This window comes from Protopterus annectens, chromosome 9.part0, assembly GCF_019279795.1.
Source record: "Protopterus annectens isolate FY-2018-M chromosome 9.part0, PAN1.0, whole genome shotgun sequence".
NCBI lineage: Eukaryota > Metazoa > Chordata > Ceratodontiformes > Protopteridae > Protopterus > Protopterus annectens.
Window position 1 is genome coordinate 1,441,059 of NC_056743.1, and position 19,782 is coordinate 1,460,840.

At 43.4% G+C, this 19,782-nt stretch overlaps 1 protein-coding gene across 1 annotated transcript in view; it reads right to left on the bottom strand.

Annotated features, from left to right (window-relative positions):
• Positions 1-19,782, bottom strand: part of PPFIA1 (PTPRF interacting protein alpha 1) — a 2,891,353-nt gene that overhangs the window by 1,196,490 nt on the left and 1,675,081 nt on the right. Inside the window, exon 17 of the mRNA XM_044082514.1 lies at positions 52-286. Within this exon, the coding sequence (XP_043938449.1) occupies positions 52-286 (235 nt within the window). The remainder of the gene's footprint in view (positions 1-51; positions 287-19,782) is intronic.

The window sequence follows — 19,782 nt, forward strand, 5'->3', positions numbered from 1 at the left end:
TACATTTTTAAGCCAAAATGAATTTACAGTCAAAATCTAGGATCAACCTACCAGTGTCATAACTCCTAGTCTATCCACCTCACGCGAGTGATTGTGTCGTATCCGTCGTGGGGTTGAATGACCACTGCCAGGGGGAGATGAACCAGCAACAGAGGATCCAGTGAAAGAGGGAGGAATTGAACTCATTGATCGAAATCGACCAAGACCGTCCAAACTTCCACTGCCTACTCGACTTTCTATTTCTTCTGCTCGCTGCTCTGTTGTTTCCTTTTCTTCCTGAATTAACCTTGAAAAAGTGTAGTATGTATTTTAGAATATGCAATTTACATTTCAGACAGAACTAAAAAAAAAAAAAAAAAAAAAAAAAAAAAAGGAGAGAGACAATGTCCTGACTTGCTGCTCTCCTGCACCATTTATTTAACTGAACAATCACTTAGAAGCAGCAATGCCCAATGCTTTCTATTCACAGGAACTTAATATGCTTGCTTGCTTTTACTTTTAAGTGGTCCTGTGGGCTGCCTTGGAAGAGGACTCTACAATGCAGTCCACTGGCAATCAGTTGTTATGAGGTACTGAGCTACCCTGGAAAAATCAATAACCTCTCTTCTAAAACCTTAACAGGAGATGTGATAAACCCCATCAATGAGAACTTGTTACCGTGTGGAACAAAAAGACACAGAAACAGCCTAATCTACAGGTAGTCGCACTTTATCAAAGTGAAACTCCTTCAAACAGAAAAGTGAGCGAGTCTGTCCTACAGACAAGAAAAATGGTTGGGGCCTCTCGAAATTGTGGGGGAGGGGGATGGAACAAGCTGCACTATACAAATACAGAGCATTAACAACAAACCCAAACTTGAAATAACAAAAATTTGGAAAATTATATCCGTTGCTATTGGTTTATAATAAAGTGTGAAAACGCACTGAATTCTACCTTGCATTTAGTTTGGCTCCACATAAAACAATACCAAACTTTTTTTTTGGAAGTACATAACATTTCAGCCTTGCTTGGCCCTCCAATGAAGATGGCGCAGTCGTCCTCATTGAGGCTGGCCTCATCATTTGAGAAACACTGGTTAAGTGCATTACAAATACAGCCCATGGTTTCTGCATCTCAGCTTGTGGGAACTATAAAAACCTGTAATTGTTTCAATGAGAATGGACTGGTGGAAGGAGGAGATGATAAATGAAATAGACACATTGCAGAAAAAAAGTTGCTGCTGATCAGTTTTCCTCTGACTCCATACCGTTGCTTGAATTATTATTTAGAGATGCAGATAGAAGAAAAGCTTACAGACAGCATTCAGTGTTACTCTTCTGCAAATCTGTCACAACTAATCCAAACTGTTCTGTCACATTTCAAGACGATGGAATCCTGCGGAAAAATACAAACAATTTATGTGTGATCTTCACTGAATCCCATGACATGAACTGTACTAGCAAAGAGTAAGAGACCTTGGGACAAAATAAGTGAATGACCTATAATTAGTCAGTGTGGCATGGGCTCCTGCAGTATCGTGATCAAGGTCAGGAAAATGGTCCATGCCTCCTGTGACATTAGTAAAGTATGTTTTAAAACATCAACTGGATCAATCTTGGCTAGGGGCAATTACCACAGTCTTCATCACAGACTGGGTCTAATCACACAAATACATCAATGTCCGATACACCCCAACCTCAGTCATCTTAAGTTGACTGCCTGGATGATAGAGTCTTAATTCCTTTAGAAGCCTGCCTACTGCTGTCCTGTAGCAGGTACTGATGAAGGCAAGAAAGCGTGTTACTAGAAAATCATATTAGCAAATAGAAAAGGATTTCTAGTCAATACCAGCACCTGTTCAGGGCTAACTGTTCTCTGGTGTATACATTTGTGTGCGTTACTATGCTGTGGCCTTTCTCACTCCTCCTTTAAAGTTTATTTACAGGACATTTCAACATGTCTGCTCACAGATCCTCCTCCAATGCATTCTCATGTAAAAGTGCTTTTGAAAGAGGGTTCTACATAGTGGCCTGAAAATAAAGTAGTGGTCACTCATTAGGATCTCTATTTTGTGTTACAGAAGCTAACACGTGCTTCATTTGGAGCAGCTAATCTGGCTGACTTCAGGTTCTTGACATGGAAAACGCTTTTACTAACTGCTCTGACCTCTGCATGAAGGTTATCTGAGTTGCAAGCTCTTATGGCGAGTCAAAGCTATCTCATTTTGCACACACACAGGGTGTCTCTGAGAACTAATCCTTCTTTAGGCCTAAGTTAGTATCACAGTTAACATTTCAGCTGGACTACCCATCTCCCCTCCTTCTTTAGGCCTAGGTTAGTATCACAGTTAACATTTCAGCCAGACTACCCATCTCCCCTCCTTCTTTAGGCCTAGGTTAGTATCGCAGTTAACATTTCGGCCAGACTACCCATCTCCCCTCTTCTTTAGGCCTAAGTTAGTATCGCAGTTAACATTTCGGCCAGACTACCCATCTCCCCTCCTTCTTTAGGCCTAAGTTAGTATCGCAGTTAACATTTCGGCCAGACTACCCATCTCCCCTCCTTCTTTAGGCCTAAGTTAGTATCGCAGTTAACATTTTGGCCAGACTACCCATCTCCCCTCCTTCTTTAGGCCTAAGTTAGTATCGCAGTTAACATTTTGGCCAGACTTCCCATCTCCCCTCCTTCTTTAGGCCTAAGTTAGTATCGCAGTTAACATTTCAGCCAGACTGCCCATCTCCCCTCCTTCTTTAGGCCTAAGTTAGTATCACAGTTAACATTTCAGCCAGACTACCCATCTCCCCTCCTTCTTTAGGCCTAAGTTAGCATCACAGGTAACATTTCAGCCAGACTACCCATCTCCCCTCCTTCTTTAGGCCTAAGTTAGTATCACAGGTAACATTTCAGCCAGACTACCCATCTCCCCTCCTTCTTTAGGCCTAAGTTAGTATCACAGGTAACATTTCAGCCAGACTACCAATCTCCCCTCCTTCTTTAGGCCGAAGTTAGTATCACAGTTAACATTTCAGCCAGACTACCCATCTCCCCTCCTTCTTTAGGCCTAAGTTAGTATCACAGGTAACATTTCAGCCAGACTACCCATCTCCCCTCCTTCTTTAGGCCTAAGTTAGTATCACAGGTAACATTTCAGCCAGACTACCCATCTCCCCTCCTTCTTTAGGCCTAAGTTAGTATCACAGGTAACATTTCAGCCAGACTACCCATCTCCCCTCCTTCTTTAGGTCTAAGTTAGTATCACAGGTAACATTTCAGCCAGACTACCCATCTCCCCTCCTTCTTTAGGTCTAAGTTAGTATCGCAGTTAACATTTCAGCCAGACTACCCATCTCCCCTCCTTCTTTAGGCCTAAGTTAGTATCGCAGTTAACATTTCGGCCAGACTAACCATCTCCCCTCCTTCTTTAGGCCTAAGTTAGTATCGCAGTTAACATTTCGGCCAGACTAACCATCTCCCCTCCTTCTTTAGGCCTAAGTTAGTATCGCAGTTAACATTTCAGCCAGACTGCCCATCTCCCCTCCTTCTTTAGGCCTAAGTTAGTATCATAGTTAACATTTTGGCCAGACTACCCATCTCCCCTCCTTCTTTAGGCCTAAGTTAGTATCGCAGTTAACATTTCGGCCAGACTACCCATCTCCCCTCCTTCTTTAGGCCTAAGTTAGTATCACAGTTAACATTTCAGCCAGACTACCCATCTCCCCTCCTTCGTTAGGCCTAAGTTAGTATCACAGTTAACATTTCGGCCAGACTACCCATCTCCCCTCCTTCTTTAGGCCTATGTTAGTATCACAGTTAACATTTCAGCCAGACTAACCATCTCCCCTCCTTCTTTAGGCCTAAGTTAGTATCGCAGTTAACATTTCAGCCAGACTGCCCATCTCCCCTCCTTCTTTAGGCCTAAGTTAGTATCACAGTTAACATTTTGGCCAGACTACCCATCTCCCCTCCTTCTTTAGGCCTAAGTTAGTATCGCAGTTAACATTTCAGCTGGACTACCCATCTCCCCTCCTTCTTTAGGCCTAAGTTAGTATCGCAGTTAGCATTTCAGCCAGACTACCCATCTCCCCTCCTTCTTTAGGCCTAAGTTAGTATCGCAGTTAACATTTCGGCCAGACTACCCATCTCCCCTCCTTCTTTAGGCCTAAGTTAGTATCGCATTTAACATTTCAGCCAGACTACCCATCTCCCCTCCTTCTTTAGGCCTAAGTTAGTATCACAGGTAACATTTCAGCCAGACTACCCATCTCCCCTCCTTCTTTAGGCCTAAGTTAGTATCACAGTTAACATTTTGGCCAGACTGCCCATCTCCCCTCCTTCTTTAGGCCTAAGTTAGTATCACAGATAACATTTCAGCCAGACTACCCATCTCCCCTCCTTCTTTAGGCCTAAGTTAGTATCGCAGTTAACATTTCAGCCAGACTGCCCATCTCCTCTCCTTCTTTAGGCCTAAGTTAGTATCACAGTTAACAATTCTGCCAGACTACCCATCTCCCCTCTTCTTTAGGCCTAAGTTAGTATCGCAGTTAACATTCCAGCCAGACTGCCCATCTCCCCTCCTTCTTTAGGCCTAAGTTAGTATCGCAGTTAACATTTCAGCCAGACTACCCATCTCCCCTCCTTCTTTATGCCTAAGTTAGTATCGCAGTTAGCATTTCAGCCAGACTACCCATCTCCCCTCCTTCTTTAGGCCTAAGTTAGTATCACAGTTAACATTTCGGCCAGACTACCCATCTCCCCTCCTTCTTTAGGCCTAAGTTAGTATCGCATTTAACATTTCAGCCAGACTACCCATCTCCCCTCCTTCTTTAGGCCTAAGTTAGTATCGCAGTTAACATTTCGGCCAGACTGCCCATCTCCCCTCCTTCTTTAGGCCTAAGTTAGTATCACAGGTAACATTTCAGCCAGACTACCCATCTCCCCTCCTTCTTTAGGTCTAAGTTAATATCGCAGTTAACATTTCTGCCAGACTACCCATCTCCCCTCCTTCTTTAGGCCTAAATTAGTATTGCAGTTAACATTTCAGCCAGACTACCCATCTCCCCATTTTCTTTCCTGAACCTATAAATGTGAGAGAAAGGATATTCCACATCTTGGATGTCCACAGGCAACTCGGGTACTATCTTTACAAAACTAAATTTTTCAGTTCTTCTGATCTCTTGTTCATTTCTTGAGAAGGTAAGAAAAAAGGACAACCTGTGACAAAACAGACTATATCCAAATGGTTGCCTAAGGCTATTAGCTTTTGTTGTACTCAACAAAGGAAAACTATTCCTGGCAGGGTCAGAGTCCACTCTACCCAGGTCTTGGATTCATCTATGGCATTTTGGAAATGGTTGGATTCTCCAAGTACTCCAGAAAAAGTAACTTGGTCCTCTATACATACATTTACAAAGCATTACAGAGCTTGATTCACTCTCTAGGTCGAAAACAGGCTTTGGTAGAAACATTCTCCAAAGGTTCATGGACCTTTCCCCTTCCCAGACGTAATAAGTTACAGTAATCAACTCATATAGCTAAGGCTACTGCTGTAGAGATCAGTATGATGAACACAGTACAGCTGTGTAAGTAGAACATAACATAACAGTACATGCTCAAATGATCAGTGCTGCAGCAGCCACTCCAACATCCCTCAGTTTTTTGATTTGTTCTTTATGCTAGACTGTGGACATTTATTTTTTGTTCCTCTAAGCACTGTCCTTTCAGGTTCAGCCTCCCTCTCTCTGTTGGCATGAAAGTTCTGAAGGGCTTGGCACCCAAACCTGACTTTTTAGTCCGCTCCCTGACAGATTGGCCATGTAGAAGTTGCTTTGAAGCTAGCTGGCTGTTGTATCCTTAACAGGATATAATCCATATAGCTAAGGCTACTGCAGCAGTGTTAACTTGACATCTACTGCAATAGTAAGTTTACATAAACAACTTTACTTTACAGTAGGATATGCTATTTTACAGTTCAGTTTGTTTTCACTTACTTTAATTTTATCTTGTTACCGAGTACAGTGGAGATTAGTGGATAACAACACACAACATACTTAGGTCCCTAATAACACACACTAACATACTTGGGTCCCTAATGACACACACATACATATGTAGGTCCCGAATAGCACACACACAGACATACTTGGGTCCCTAATAACACACACTGACATACTTAGCCCCCTAATAACACACTGACATACTTGGGTCCCTAATAACACACTGACATACTTAGGTCCCTAATGACACACACTGACATACTTAGACCCCTAATAACACACTGACAAACTTGGGTCCCTAATAACACACATTGACATACTTAGGCCCCTAATACACACTGACAAACTTAAGCCCCTAATACACACTGACAAACTTAGGCCCCTAATGGCACACAGTGACTTACTTGGATCCCTAATAACACACAGACATACTTAGGTCCCTAACAGCACAAACTGACATACTTAGGCCCCTAATAACACACTGACATACTTAGGTCCCTAATGACACACACTGACATACCTGGGTCCCTAATAGCACACACAGACATACTGAGGTCCCTACAGCACAAACAAACATATGGAGGTCCATAGCAACACACACTGACATACTTAGGCCCCTAATAACACATTGATATACGTGGGTCTCGAAAACACACACTGACATATTTAGACCCCTAATAACACACTGACATAATCGGGTCTCTAATAACAGACAGACATACTTAAGCCCCAAATAACACACGGACATACTTGGGTCCCTAATGACACACACAGTGATATACTTAGGTCTTAATAGCACACACAGACATACTTAGGTCCCTAACAACACACACTGACATACTTAGACCCCCTAATAACACACACTAACATAATTAGGTCCCTAACAACACAGTGACATACTTGGGTCCCTAAAGGCACACAGTGACACATCTGGGTCCCTAATGACACACTGACATACTTAGGTCCCTAATGGCACACAGTGACACATCTGGGTCCCTAATGACACACTGACATACTTAGGTCCCTAACAACACACACTAACATACTTAGGTCCCTAACAACACAGTGACATACTTGGGTCCCTAATGGCACACAGTGACACATCTTGGTCCCTAATGACACACTGACATACTTAGGTCCATAACAACACAATGACATACTTACAAGAGCTAACAGAAACGTCTGTTGCCAAGAAGGAAACTCACATTTTCTTCTCCACATGTGGTAATGCATTACTTTTATTTAGGCAACTAGATGCACGTAAGCAGACAGACACATGGAAAAACAGATTTCCTCATACTGTTTGGTATTATTTATTAAGACAGTTTGATATTATTTATTAAGACAGTTCGGTATTATTTATTAAGACAGTTTGGTATTATTTATTAAGACAGTTTGGTATTATTTATTAAGACATATATGGACACAGAGACATCTAATCAGGCACAGCATAGTAAGAAAGAAAGCGACAGACAAACAGATGTAAGTACAGCATTACCTCTGTATCTAAGGGGGAGCTGCCATGTCCACGTAATACCCACAAAGCCCTTCTGCACCTAGCATCTTATTTAAACAAGGTTAAGGGGGCACTAGCCCCTTGTTACAAATCCAACTAAAAGGAAAAAAGGCAGACCACTGAAGTAACTTGTTTTGTCTTTGGTGTACTCAGCTGCCAGGAAACTACCCATCATTCAGTCTCTGGAGCTGACAGAATGATGCAGTAGGTTCTGATAGCTACGCAAATGAACTACAAGGGTCCAACCTTCTTCATCATCCAGCTGTAGAATCTGGTCCACTTTGTGGATGATACTGCTTGCCTGAATCCGAGATACTGTTTTAATTTTTACCGTTTCATATCCGAGGTACCTCTAATTTTTATTGGTTCATATCTGAGGTACCGCTTTAATTTTTAGTAGTACACATCCTAGGTACTGCTTTAATTTTTACTGGTTCATATCTGAGGTACTGCTTTAATTTTTATAGTTTCATATTTCATTTTAACTCCTTTTCTGGACTACTCTTAACCCCTCCTCGGTACACAGTTTTGCATGTAATACTACCCCTTCCCACTAGAGTCCCCCAGCCCTTACTTCAGGCTGCAGCTGAACAACACTTAAATATCTCATTCCTACCCAAGATAAAGACACCTGCAGGTAGCACGTTACACTTTCATCAACATACAATGTCAAGAGTCAGCATTCCACTTGGCTTTTACTAAATAATTTGCTAAGAAGGTAAGTGAGGTATCTTAGCAGGAGACACTGGCACAGTTTGGCTTTTTTATGCAATTTAACAGAATTAGCTTTCCATAGTACTTCTTTGATGAATTCAACTTACAATAAAGAACTCTACATATGACTGAAGAAAAGTACAGTTTTGTACCTACCATAAATGTAGATGTCCTTTAGGTATGCATCTGCAGTCATAACAAATGGGTTGTCCTGCCTCAGGCAGCCCTTCGGTCGGCCGGTTTCCAAAGTCTGGGTCTGGCCTTGGCTGATGTCGCACTTCACCCGACGTCATAGCTCCTGGGGTATAAAGGCATCAGCCGACGCCATTTTCCTCAGTGTTTCTTACCCCAGATGCCAGGTGCCCTCTAGGAAGGCTAAATTTGTATAAAAGTAGAAAATTCCAAACAGTAGAAATCAAAAAGTATATATACATATATACATACAAACAAATACACCATAATAGATTCCCCCAGCTAGCTAAGAGAGGGGTAAGTACCCTAGGAATACCACAGAGGGGAAGGAGGGTGGGTAATCCTGACTGCAGATGCATACCTATCGGACATCTACATTTATGGTAGGTACAAAACTGTACTATGTCCTTCAAGGATGCATCTGCAGTCATAACAAATGGGTAGAATACCATAGCCAAACTGGGGGCGGAGGCACTAAGATAATGATGGTGTAGTTAAGATCCCTTGTAAAACTGCAGTTGCAAAACTTGCTCGGGATCTGGAGTATAAAGGAAGATTGTAATGCTTGGCAAATATATGCACGGAGCTCCAAGTAGCAGCTTCTAAAATGTCTTTGGTAGCCACTCCTCATAGGAAAGCTGTAGTGGTGGCTGTAGCTCTTGTGGAGTGAGGCCTGATATTTTCAGGAGTTGTCTTTCCATGAAATGAGTAGCAGAATCAAATGCAATTTCCTATCCATTTTGAGATTGTCTGTTTGGAAATTGCTTTTCCTTGCACTCCTGTTGCATATGCTACCAGAAGCTGGTCAGTTTTTCTGCTGGCCTTAGTTCTGTCCAGATAGTAGCGCAGTTGTCTGTGTACATCCAAGGTGTGTAGTAGTTTTTCCCCCTTGTTCTGTGGGTTAGGGAAGAATGTAGGTAAATGAATAGCTTGGTTCAAGGATACCCTGGATACCACCTTTGGCATAAAAGTAGGATTGGTTCTCAGAGACACTCTATCTTGGTGAAAGATAAGGAAAGGCTGCACTGCCATTAATGCCTGTAACTCGGATACCCTTCTTGCTGAAGTGATTGTTAGCAGGAAGGCAGTTTTCCAAGATAAGAACTGTAAGTCTGCTGTTGCTGCTGGTTCAAAAGGGGGAAGTGTTAATTTTTCTAGCACAAAATTGAGATCCCATGCAGGCAGAGGTGGTTTCCTTGGAGGTTTTACATTTTTGATCCCTCTCAAAAATTGTCTGAGGAGAGGATGAGAGAAGACAGGAGGATCCATGTTGTACTCTGCTGAAATTGCTGATGCATGAATCTTAATGGAAGAATAGGACAGGCCATTGTGGAACAGTTCTGCTAAGTATTCTAGGATGTGTGCTAGGTTTGCCAGTGTGACATTTGTTCCCTTTGCTGCACTCCAAATGAGGAATCTCTTCCATTTGGCTGAATATGTTTTCCTTGTGGAGGGTCTGCGAGCCTCCAGGATAATGTCCTTAACCCTCTGAGATAAAACAGATTGGTTTTGTTTTATGCAATTTTCCAAGCAGTTAGCTGCAGCATTAAGTTTGGATGCAGGGTCTTGTAGTTGTTCTGCGTTAGAAGTAAAGGACATAGAGGTAGAGGCCATGAGTTCGTCCGAGACATGCTTCTCAGTAGCGGGTACCAATGCTGCCTTGGCCAGTCTGGAGCTATCAGAATTACCTTTGGCTGTTCCTCTCTGATCTTCAGTAGAACTTTGTACATCAATGGGAGAGGTGGAAAGGCATATACTGTCAGGGCCTTCCAGCTGAAAGAAAGGGAGTCCACCCTCCAGGCTTGTGGGTGGTATACTCTTGAGCAGAATTTCTTCAGTTGGTGGTTGAGTGGGGAGGCGAACAGGTGTATCTCTGGCATTCCCCATTTCTTTGTTATGGTTTTGAAGATGTCTGGATGCAGCATCCATTCGTGAGCATCCGTGGTAGTTCTGCTTAAGCTGTCTGCTAGTGAATTCTCTTTTCCTGGTATGAATCTGGCCTGCAGTTGGATGTTGAGATTCAGGCCTAAGTTCCACAGGTCCATTGCCATCCGGCATAGAGAGTATGAATGTGTGCCTCTCTGTTTGTTGATGTACCACATGACTGTGGTATTGTCCGTCCTTATCAGCAGGTGTCCTTGCTGGAGGAATGATTTGAATGCCTCGATTGCATGCTTCACTGCCAGCATCTCCTTTAGATTTATGTGTAGGTTCAGCTGGTCTGGGGACCATAGGCCTTGGATACACTTGCCTTCCATGTGTGCCCCCCAGCCTAGGTCTGAGGCGTCCGTGGTGATGGTCTGCCTTGGAGGTAGCTGAAATCTCTGGATCTGACCGACCGGCACTTGCGAACAGCTTCTGCTTCGGGCACCGCGCGGCAAGAAAGACTGAGGAAAATGCCGTCGGCTGATGCCTTTATACCCCAGGAGCTATGACGTCGGGTGAAGTGCGACATCAGCCGAGGCCAGACCCAGACTTTGGAATCCGGCCGACCGAAGGGCTGCCTGAGGCAGGACAACCCATTTGTTATGACTGCAGATGCATCCTTGAAGGACATCAAAATAGTTACAAACTGTGTGATAAGCCTTCGAAGCAGCTTGGAGAGGTCAAAGAGCAAAAAACAGCAGCTGGGATTCAGCAACGCAAGTACAAATGGACGCTCTTTCATGCTGACAATATGGCAAGAAACTATGCAATGGGTGGTGCGAGTCTCAAGTCATTCACTGAAGAAAAGGTGTTACAAATCTGGATGACTTCATTTTAATAATATTAAGTAACAAACTAAAACAAAGAGCAAAAAGGTCAGACAGAAAACCAACTGGTTAAAAAACACAAAAAGAAAAATCTAGCAAAGCTAGACTTCTAACTGTGTGATACCTTAAACCTCTTGCATCAGAGGCCTCATGGTTTATATGCAAATCACCCTTTAAGGATATCAGGTGTTTCAGCTAAATGGAAATTGAATGTCCATGCCTTTTTCTTTTACTTTCATTTTTAATTCTACTTATGGACAACTTCAGGCCATTAATGCCAAACCTCTCTAGATGTGCATCAATGCCAGGGCCAAAAAAAGACAATACCTGGATGTAGAGACTCCAGGGGCAAACAATCTAAAGCATCACCTGCCATGCACTGATAAGTGGGTACGGTGTAATTCAAGGAAATGATCTACTGCAAGATGACTAACATCGGGAGGAGGTAAAGGAGGTTGACCAACATGGGGAGGAGTTAAAGCAAGATGACTAACATGGGGAGGAGTTAAAGCAGGGTGACCAACATGGGGAGGAGTTAAAGCAGGATGACCAATATGGGGAGGAGTTAAAGGAGTGCAGTAGGAGAAAAAACTTCGTAAGACATAAGTGAAAGAACAAAAGACACATGAAACATGAATAAAATACTGAGACAGAGAGAAACACATTCAGAGGGAGTGGTTTCACAGTTTACAAGGAACAGTAAGATTGCAGAAGGTGTTCTACTCAATAAAACTGCTTGGAGGTTATTCAGTGAGACATTTTATTTTATTTTTTTACTGAGATATTGGCGGGACCATGCCCAGTTTTACATTACAGAAGCTGAGTATTACAGGTCAGTAATTTTTGTCCAGACAGTTTCAACCCAGTAAAGACTAATGTTGGTCTTATATCTGCAAAAGTACTGTCAATGGTTGTACAGGAGTCCCAGTAAACCAGCACGGTCATGTAATGTTCTCAGTACTTCAAACGCATGTTTATGTCTTACAAATGTAGCAATGTAATGAACTAGTCTGAGTAATAAAATGCATAATAGTTTACATCAATAAAAATAACCATAGTAACTCCCAACACAAAAGGAAGTTGGAGGGTATGCACCTTTACTGTTACAGTGAAGTACACACTTACTGTGACCATATCACACACAACTGCAATATCTTACTCCAAGGAAAGTAACTACAGCAAATCAAAACCAGTAGGAAGGTATAACCCCAAGCAGTATCTGGTCACTTCTAGGAGGTGCGCAGTTAGAGAATCCTCTGCAGTACAGCCAAGCCAAAATAAGTTCTACTCGGCGCCTAAGCCACTAGCTTGACATGCCCAGTAAAGTGTGGACAGTAATATTAGCTGGAGTCTCCTGTATGCCCCAGGTACAAACATTTCCCAGCACAGTGGAGGGGGAGATGAAGTAAGTTTACTGTTACAGTAACCTCTCCTCAGACAGACTTTTTACTGTCACTATATCACACAACTCTACTATCTTCTTGATGGAAACAAGTGCGTAGAATCCCACGCACTACCTGGTTACCTGTGGCAGGTGAGCAGTTACAGGATTCCTGAAGCACAGCCATACCAAAGCCTCTTATCTATAAGCTGAGCTGCCAGCTTACTGTGTCATGTAAGTGTTCGGACAGCAGTCCAGGCTGCAGCCACCTGTATATCCAGCTTATTGTGTCATGTAAGTGTTCGGACAGCAGTCCAGGCTGCAGCCGCCTGTATATCCAGCTTACTGTGTCATGTAAGTGTTCGGACAGCAGTCCAGGCTGCAGCCGCCTGTATATCCAGCTTACTGTGTCATGTAAGTGTTCGGACAGCAGTCCAGGCTGCATCCGCCTGTATATCCAGCTTACTGTGTCATGTAAGTGTTCGGACAGCAGTCCAGGCTGCAGCCGCCTGTATATCCAGCTTACTGTGTCATGTAAGCGTTCGGACAGCAGTCCAGGCTGCAGCCGCCTGTATATCCAGCTTACTGTGTCATGTAAGCGTTCGGACAGCAGTCCAGGCTGCAGCCGCCTGTATATCCAGCTTACTGTGTCATGTAAGTGTTCGGGCAGCAGTCCAGGCTGCAGCCACCTGTATATCCAGCTTACTGTGTCATGTAAGTGTTCGGACAGCAGGCCAGGCTGCAGCCGCCTGTATATCCGGCTTACTGTGTCATGTAAGTGTTCGGACAGCAGTCCAGGCTGCAGCCGCCTGTATATCCAGAGTACAAACATTATCTATAAGCTGAGCTGCCAGCTTACTGTGTCATGTAAGTGTTCGGACAGCAGTCCAGGCTGCAGCCGCCTGTATATCCAGCTGACTGTGTCATGTAAGTGTTCGGACAGCAGTCCAGGCTGCAGCCGCCTGTATATCCAGCTTACTGTGTCATGTAAGTGTTCGGACAGCAGTCCAGGCTGCAGCCGCCTGTATATCCAGCTTACTGTGTCATGTAAGTGTTCGGACAGTAGTCCAGGCTGCAGCCGCCTGTATATCCAGCTGACTGTGTCATGTAAGTGTTCGGACAGCAGTCCAGGCTGCAGCCACCTGTATATCCAGCTTACTGTGTCATGTAAGTGTTCGGACAGCAGTCCAGGCTGCAGCCGCCTGTATATCCAGCTTACTGTGTCATGTAAGTGTTCGGACAGCAGTCCAGGCTGCAGCCGCCTGTATATCCAGAATCTATAAGCTGAGCTGCCAGCTTACTGTGTCATGTAAGTGTTCGGACAGTAGTCCAGGCTGCAGCCGCCTGTATATCCAGCTGACTGTGTCATGTAAGTGTTCGGACAGCAGTCCAGGCTGCAGCCGCCTGTATATCCAGCTTACTGTGTCATGTAAGTGTTCGGACAGCAGTCCAGGCTGCAGCCGCCTGTATATCCAGAGTACAAACAGCCACGGAACGTACTGCAGAAACAGCTGCTGTCCTGGTGAACTGAAACGTGGCCTCTGCAGACAGCAGAAGGCAATGCATGGGGAAGTCACTCAGACAAAGGTCTTAGATTACACATTCCATTTCTTGAAGGATGCAATGAATATTCTGGTAGCTAGAATAAAAAAATAGTAGCTGAACTGACTAAATTCCAACACAAAGATGACAAAAGGAAGCACTGATCTTCAAGGAAAGCTACGCACTGGCTTGCACAGTCACACTTGCAATTCTGGAATTTTTCTGCCTAAAACGGCAGCCACAGGGTTACCGCCTGGGCCTCTTTGTGCAGGACAGTCCTTGTTTAAGCATTTCAGTACCATGAAAAAACAAAAAAAAATGGCAAATGATCTGAGATTTTAGGACAAAATAAGCTTTGTGAGTTTCTTTTAATAGTTGCATACAACGATTTTTCTGCATCTGATGAAACACCTTAATATTATACAAAATAGACAACATGTTTTGAAGAAAAGTGAAGTCCAGGTTGACAGTATGGTTTGCCCTGCAAAATTTTCACGTTTAAATAAAAAAAAAAATCTCACTCTGAACATTTCTAGAAAGATGCTAAATGTCCACTGGCATTTTGGGTGGTCTCAAGTGCAGGACTCCATTAAAGAAGCTCAGCAAGGAAGGACTTGATGTAACCTGAGGAAAGATGGAAACACATGAACAGATAGCGGACATCAGCATCTTAATGAAGGACTACACCAAACTGTCCCAAAGAACTCCAAACTGTCCCAAAGAAGTGACTGAAGTATCCTTGTGAAAGACTTTTGGAGTACTTCAGAGGATGTAGCCCTTTGGGCAAAGTCATAGGTATCAATATTTCCTACTTGGGAAGGAATGATTTTTATCTCATATTTTTTCTTTGCCACTGAGAATCTCCATCACCTTTGAGAAAACAGCTTCCTGTGAAGGCTCAGAATCCTATTCTTCAGGCTGTGTGATTCGGAGGTCTGATACTAGGGTGAGGCAATATGCCCTGTTGTTGAGTCAGTCAATTCTTCTATAGAGGCAGCTTCCAAACAAGTTGTGCAGTAACCTACACTAACAAACACAACATGCCTAGCGCTAGGAGGATGACCTTGGTCTGTCTTACTTTTTTAGCTGAAAATGTTGAATTACTTGGACGGTGTAAAATCTACCAGTCTCAAGTGCATGCAATCTAAATATTCAACTTCAATGCAGCCTCGCGCTGGGTCAAGAACAAAATAAACTGGAAGCCGATTACTTCTCTAGGTTTGTTAATTAGGATAATGCCCTAAGACTATGCCCATTCAAAGCCAGACCATTTGGAATACACAGTTCAATGTCATACAGTTCAGTGAAATGTATCGAATTTTGAAAAATGGCTGGCAAATATTTATGTACATGAGTATATGCACTTAAAAATTGACAGCACTGTAGATTGCAAAGTTCATTTTTATACAACCCTTCCTTTTGTTTTCAAATTTCTTTTCTATGGAATATGCAGAAATGTTTGCGCTGATGTTTAACTAGTCCTTTGACTCTTAACTCATAGAGCTCTCTTTTGAGTGTGCTTTTGAAACCCCCCCTAGTGGGCCTAGTTCAGCATTTAAAAAATTATCTATCACCTTTACATTTTTAACAAATACCCATTGACAGAGGTCATATATCAATACAACTGTGTTTGCTATCATGTATGCTTCAAGATAAAATTTTCCAATACCTTGTATGTAACATGGTTTTGGAATTATTAATGCAAATATGAACAGGCAATATTTGATGCCTAGAGGAGAGTTAAGGGATTCATATATAAAGTGATGACTGAGGGAACTACCACTTCAGTGAATGAAAAAAGATTCCTCTTTTTACACTGCATCAGTAAAACAGTTTAAAACAATATTTTTTTTAAAGGGGAAGCCCCCACACCCCCTGATAATCATTTATACCAACTCCAACATCACACAACAGCAGGGGAAGAGCAAACTTTCAGACCTCACTATTCTATGATCAGAAAATAACCCTGTAGATTGTTTGCTCTTACAGACTACAACCGTACACATGGATGGACTGACACACTTTATATCTACTCACAAAACATCACAACCTTTTACCTTAAGCACATTTAGTTGCATCATATCACACCTAAAACTTCATGACCAGCAAATACTCCTTCAAAATTAACTGACTCCACTGTCACATAACTGCAGAGAAATTATACAGTTATGACACACAGTGAATTGCTGCTAATGCACAAACTTGTGGGTTGGTATTATACAAATGGTGCAACAGACTAAATTGCCTTATAATTCCTACCACCTTAAAGTACAGTTTTGTACCTACCATAAATGTAGATGTCCGATAGATATGCAACTGCAGTCCTGACATATGGGTTGTCCTGCCTCAGGCAGCCCTTCGGTCGGCCGGATTCCAAAGTCTGGGTCCGGCGTCGGCTAATGTCGCCTCCTCCCCGACGTCAGAGCGGCTGGAGTATAAAGGCATCCGCCGACGCCATCTTCTTCAGTGTTTCTTGCCCCAGATGCCAGATGCCAGGTGCCCTCCAAGGAAGGCTAAATTCTGTGAATGGATAAGCAAAAAATTCCAGACATGCACAACAGTAATAAACAGATACACAATAACAGATATCCCCAGCTAAAAAGGAGAGGGGGTATGGACCCAAGGAAAAAAGAGCAGAGGGGTAGGAGGGAGGGAAAACCTGACTGCAGTTGCATATCTATTGGACATCTACATTTATGGTAGGTACAAAACTGTACTATGTCCTTCAAGAATGCAGCTGCAGTCCTGACATATGGGTTGAATACCATAGCCAAGCTGGGGGTGGTAGGATCTAAGCAAGGGATGGTGTAGCTAAAAGACCCTGCAGGACTGCAGAAGCAAAGCCTGCTTGGGATCTGGAGTATAAGGGCAGGTTGTAGTGTCTGGTAAATGTATGCACGGAGCTCCATGTAGCAGCCTCTAGAATGTCCTTTGTAGCCACTCCTCTTAGAAAGGCTGTGGATGTGGCTATAGCTCTGGTTGAGTGTGGTCTAATATTGGCTGGCACACCCTTTCCATGGAAGGAGTAACAGAATCTGATGCAGTGTCCAATCCATTTTGAAATTGTTTGTTTGGAGACTGCCTTTCCTTGCACTCCGGCAGCATAGGCTACAAATAGTTGGTCAGACTTCCTGGTGGTCTTTGTTCTGTCCAAGTAGTAGTGTAACTGTCTGTGTATGTCTACAGTATGCAGCAGCTTTTCCCCCTTATTTTGAGGATTGGGAAAGAAAGTAGGCAGGTGAATCGCTTGATTTAGAGACACCCTGGATATCACTTTTGGCATGAATGAAGGATTGGTCCTTAGAGAAACTCTGTCCTGATGAAAAATGAGAAAGGGAGGTACTGCCATGAGGACCTGTATCTCCGAGACTCTTCTTGCTGAGGTAACTGCCAACAGGAAGATAGTTTTCCAGGAGAGAAATTGCATTTCTGAAGATGCTGCTGGTTCAAAAGGAGGACGAGTTATTTTTTCCAAGACGTAGTTGAGGTCCCATGCAGGAACTGGTGGTTTTCTGGGAGGTTTGATATTCTTTATCCCTCTTAGAAACTGTCTTAGCAAGGGGTGTGAGAACACAGGTGGGTCACAGTTGTAATTTGCTGAGATTGCTGAAGCGTGAATTTTAATGGAAGAATATGAGAGGCCACTATGAAACATTTCTGCCAAGTATTCTAATATCTGAGGTATGCTCATCACTGATGCATCCTGGCCCTTTTTGGCATTCCAGATGAAGAATCTCTTCCACTTGGCCGAATAGGTTTTTCTGGTGGAAGGTCTGCGTGCTTCCAGCAAGATTTCCTGAACCCTTTCGGAGAGGGGTACATGGGGCAAAGTCATGTAACCCTCCAAGCTGTCAGTTGTAATGTTTGCAGGTTTTGATGAACAGTCCTGTAATTGTGTTGAGTTAGAAGCAGAGGCCATTGGGGCAAGGGCCACGGTTTGGTGTGAGTTATGCTCAGTAGCAAGGGGTACCAATGCTGCCTCGGCCAGTCTGGAGCTATCAATATTCCTTTTGGTTGCTCTGCTTTGATCTTCAGTAACACCTTGGTCAGTAATGGTAGAGGAGGGAATGCATAGATGTTTAGGGTATTCCAGCTGAAGGAGAGAGCATCCGTTCTCCAGGCTAGAGGATGGTGTGTCCTTGAGCAGAACCTGTCCAGGTGGTGATTGAGATGAGAAGCAAAGAGATCTATGTCCGGTCTTCCCCATGCAGTTGTTATTTGTGAGAAAATATGTGGATGCAGCATCCATTCGTTTGAATCCACGAAATTTCTGCTCAACCTGTCCGCCAGAACATTGTCCTTGCCCGGAACAAACTGGGATTGCAAATGGATGTTCAGTTTCAGGGACTTTTCCCAAAGAGCCATTGTTAGTCTGCAGAGGGGATACGAGTGAGTGCCTCCTTGTTTGTTTATGTACCGCATGACAGTGGTGTTGTCTGTCCTTATTAGCAGATGGCCTTGTTGAAGAGATTTTCCAAAGGCTTCTATTGCATGCATCACTGCCAACATCTCTTTTTGATTTATGTGCAGAGGCATTCCCGTGGGAGTCCATTGATCTTGAATGCATCTGTTCTCCAAGTGTGCCCCCATCCATGATCTGAGGCGTCTGTTGTAATGGTTTGGCTTGCTTGAACTTTGTTGAAAGGCATGCCTTGGTTTAAATGGCTTGCTTGAGCCCACCACAAAAATTCCCTTTGCAGGCATGGAATGAGTGGTATTACGTCTTCTAGGTTGTGGCTGTGTTGAGACCATAAGCTTTTTAGGTACCATTGTAGCTTTCTCATGTGTAGTCTTGCCAAAGGGATCAGAAGAATGCAAGATGCCATGAAACCCAGGGCCTGCAGGATCTTCCTTGTGGTCAGCTGGGTAAGTTTTGCTAGGCTTTTGAAGTATTCTGGTAAATGCTGTTGTTTCTCCTCTGTGAGGAAAGCCATTTGTGATTGTGTGTCCAGTTTTGCTCCTAGAAAAATAATCTGTTGGGATGGCAATAGTCTTGATTTTTGAATGTTGACTGTGTATCCCAAAGCCTGTAGCAACTGAATGACATAGTCCACGTTTTTTTATCAAGGTTTGTTTGCTGTCTGCTTGTATGAGGCAGTCGTCCAGGTAAGGGTATATTTGAATCCCCTGGAGTCTGCAATGTGCAACTACTGATGCCAGGCATTTCGTGAATACTCTGGGCGCAGTAGATAAGCCAAACGGCAATGCTGAGAATTGATAATGCTCTGTTCCTGCAAGAAATCTGAGGTATCTTCTGCAGCTGTGTCTGATTGGGACATGCAGGTATGCCTCCTTGAGGTCCAGAGTAACCAGCCAAGACCCCTTGCCCAGCATGGGAAGGAGTTGCTGTAACGTCAGCATTTTGAATTTTGGCACCATGAGAAATGTGTTTAGAATGGACAAGTCCAGTATAGGCCTCCATTGCTTTTCTTTTCTTGGAACAAGGAACAGCCTTGAGTAGAATCCCTGGCCTTGTTCCTGAGGAGGAACCTTTTCTATAGCTTTTATTTGTAACAGCTTTGAAACTTGTAAGAGAGCCTCTGCCCTTTGATTTTGTGGCAGGTTTGGCATGCCTTGTCTCGTTGGTAAGGTGTGGAAGTGGAACCTGTAACCTCTGTCTATTATGTCCAGAATCCATTTGTCCTTGGTTAAAATGTGCCAGTTCTTTGAGAATAAGGATAATTTTCCGCCTAGAGGTGCTTCTCTTTGAGC